The sequence below is a fragment of the Pleuronectes platessa genome, chromosome 16, assembly GCF_947347685.1.
Source record: "Pleuronectes platessa chromosome 16, fPlePla1.1, whole genome shotgun sequence".
Lineage (NCBI taxonomy): Eukaryota > Metazoa > Chordata > Actinopteri > Pleuronectiformes > Pleuronectidae > Pleuronectes > Pleuronectes platessa.
In genome coordinates, this window is record NC_070641.1 from 7405096 (window position 1) to 7408119 (window position 3024).

A 3024-nucleotide genomic window follows, 5' to 3' on the forward strand; every position below is an offset into this window, starting at 1 on the left:
AGACGAAAGCTCTTAAAGACCTTCAGGAGCTGATTGTCACCCTCGATAAGCCTCCAAGTAAGTTCTGCATCAGAGTTCACTCCAAGCTCCATTTAGTAGCTTCTCTGGAGCTTTGCTTCTTGTCACATGATTCTCACCAGCAGAAGAAACTTCGCCTTGTTATATGGAATTGTAGATTTTCATATTTCCGTTTATTTTTTAAGCCCTTCAAGGACATTTGGAATAATTTGGATTAAAACTTTGAATCTCAAATTTGTTCTCCACTGACATTAACTTGATTTGGTCATTAGAGGAACATCACTCCGACTCCAATTCACTTTTGCAAAACACAATGCCGTCTTCAGTAATTTCTAAACCATACATTTTTGGGTTCCTATCGAAATACAAATCGCATTAATTGAATTGATAAGATTAGGAATCGGTCTCACTTCACAGAAAAATTGGATTTATTTCCGTTTGGCCACGGCTGAAACGATGACTGACATGTTTCTGTTCTCCAGACCTTCTCCGGATGTTCTTCAAGTGTATGAGCGACCCGGCCGAGCAGCTGGGTCATGGCGTGGCCCTAAAGACCGTCACGGCCTTCTTCTCCTGGCTGCGGGAGGTGAAGTCCCAGGATAATTGAGGAGGGGAGACCCCCCCCCCCCCCCGGGGGACAGGACGGAGCAGAACTACGTCCTTACAGCAGGACGACATGTTTACATCTGGAATTGTTTTCTTTTTTCTTACTTTTCTTTTGTAAATACATTAAAGATAATAAAAAGTATTTTAAAAAAGCTCGTCTCATGATTTGTTCTTTCCATGGTTTGGTGCTTATAGGGGATAGGACTCAGTGTATGTGTGTGTGTCTGTGTGTGATGAACTGAGACAGTTGTGTTGTGTTGGAAGTTGCCGTAGCATGGTCAGAAGACCTGTGTGATCAGACCAGGGGCCCGTTTCACAAAGCAGGTTTAGTGAAAACTCTGAGTGAGTTAACCCTGAGATGAGGGAAACTCTGGTTTTTCAGTTTCACAAAGCCAGTTCAGCTTTACTCTGAGTCAGTTACCCTGGCAACATACTCCGTGAACCTAACCTGCTCGCTGGCAGGTTTTCTTCAACTAACCCCGAGTTTCTCCTGCTCTTAAGTTGAAGCCTGCAGACTGAAGGCAGTGGCAGACATGGCGTGTCCTTTTATTGAAGAGCCAGTTGATGTCGAGGCGCAGATACTCCGCAGACATCTCCACCGGGAGAGGATTATTAGACCCCGATTGGATGTTTTATCATTCCCTGATGAGTATCTGTTTGAGCGTTTCCGTTTCTCTGCATCATCTATAATTTATATAAACGATATTCTCAGCCCTCACATCGCTCACATGACGCATCGTGGACATGCTCTCAGTTCCGAGCAAATTCTTTGTATTGCACTTCGTTTTTTTGCCAACGGCAGTTTTTTGTATAACGTCGGTGATGCAGAGCATGTGTCCAAGGCAACTGTCTGTCGGGCTGTCCGAAATGTGACACTTGCACTGAAACGGCTACTATGCACGTTTGTAGTGTTCCCAAGTCACAGACCCACCAGACTTCTCAAAGAAGAGTTCCACAGAATTGCAGGTATCAGTCTAAGCAGTAATTCATTTATGTCATAAAGCTTTGAGACTTGAAGCACTAATCAGTCAATTTGATATATTTTAGGGTTTCCAGGTGTGATTGGCTGCATAGATGGCACTCACATTCCTATCATCGCTCCTTCAATAAATGAAGGAGATTATGTGAATAGGAAATCTGTCCACAGCATTAATGTGCAGGTAGGCCTAAATAGTAGCCTTTAACATTCCAAATTAAATACACTACACCATACAGCTAATTACTGTTCTCCACTGTGAAGATCATATGTGATGGAGCCCACATGATTAACAATGTGGAAGCGAAGTGGCCTGGGTCTGTGCATGACTCACGAATGTTTCGTGAGTCGACACTGAGTGCCAGATTTGCCGGTGGTGAGTTTATATATATAATTTATATACAGTATATAGTTATATCCTATGATCAAATATTTTGTTTCCTCCTATTGCAACTGAAACAAACTGTATCTTGTATTATCATAGTAGAGTTCGATGGTTACCTACTCGGAGACAGAGGGTACCCCTGCCAGCGCTATCTGCTGACCCCTTACCCTGACCCTGAGCCTGGCCCACAGCGACACTACAACTTGGCTCACTGCAGGACACGAGCCAGAGTGGAGATGACCATCGGGATACTCAAGGCCCGGTTCCAGTGCCTTCGTAGGCTCAGGGTCACCCCAGAGAGAGCTTGTGACATTATAGTGGCATGTGTGGTTCTCCACAACATTGCCACTATTAGAGGAGAACAATGTCCTACTCTTTCCCCCTGTGATCCAGGTATTAATCATACCCCCCCTGCTGATACACGAGATGGAAGAGCTGTTAGAGACATGATATGTGTCAATCATTTCTAACTGACCCATCACCTCCCCAATGTTCAAGAACGACAATATGCATCTCATTTTATGAGGTCTTCTTTATTTCCTAGAAGGACAAATTTTGTACAGTTGTTAATCCTTTGTTGTTGAAACAATTAAAAAACATCCACCTGTGGGCACGTCACCCACCTTTAACTGATGGTCCAGCAGTTGTATTTCCTTTTCTGTTTTGGTGATCTGCAGCCTTATGTGCTCCATTTCTAGGTGTGATTTGTTTATTTGAGATTCTAAATATACCTTGTAAAGTTGTTTCACAGGGAGCTATAGGAACATAAATGACATTGAATTTCAGTGCCATGTCTATTTAGTGTCATTGTAAGTTGTGGGTCAATGCTGAACAACATCTTACTGAGGTAAGCTGTGCTGTGGAGGTTGATGGACCTTCTTCCCCATTGTAATTTCCAGCATGGCTCTGTTAGAGAGAAAGAAGTTGCAAGTTGTATTGTGGAACAACACTATTAACTGAGCCAAAGTTATTTAAAAAAAAAAAGGTGTATACTTCAGCAGGACTCTCTGCATCTTCCCTCTCTGTGGCAGCTGATAAG

At 43.2% G+C, this 3024-nt stretch overlaps 1 protein-coding gene across 2 annotated transcripts; it reads left to right on the top strand.

The window, feature by feature from the left end:
• The first annotated feature begins 927 nt into the window (after positions 1 to 927).
• LOC128458668 (putative nuclease HARBI1) lies at positions 928 to 2614 on the top strand. Of its 2 annotated transcripts, none has more exons than XM_053443591.1 (4): positions 928 to 1590; positions 1672 to 1784; positions 1865 to 1976; positions 2085 to 2614. In XM_053443591.1, exons 1-4 carry the CDS (start codon positions 1158 to 1160, stop codon positions 2453 to 2455), a joined length of 1029 nt encoding a protein of 342 aa, XP_053299566.1. In that variant the 5' UTR covers positions 928 to 1157; the 3' UTR covers positions 2456 to 2614. The 2 variants fall into 2 exon arrangements, with proteins under 2 accessions (XP_053299566.1, XP_053299567.1); XM_053443592.1 differs by having other exon boundaries at positions 2088 to 2614.
• The last annotated feature ends 410 nt before the right edge of the window (positions 2615 to 3024 follow it).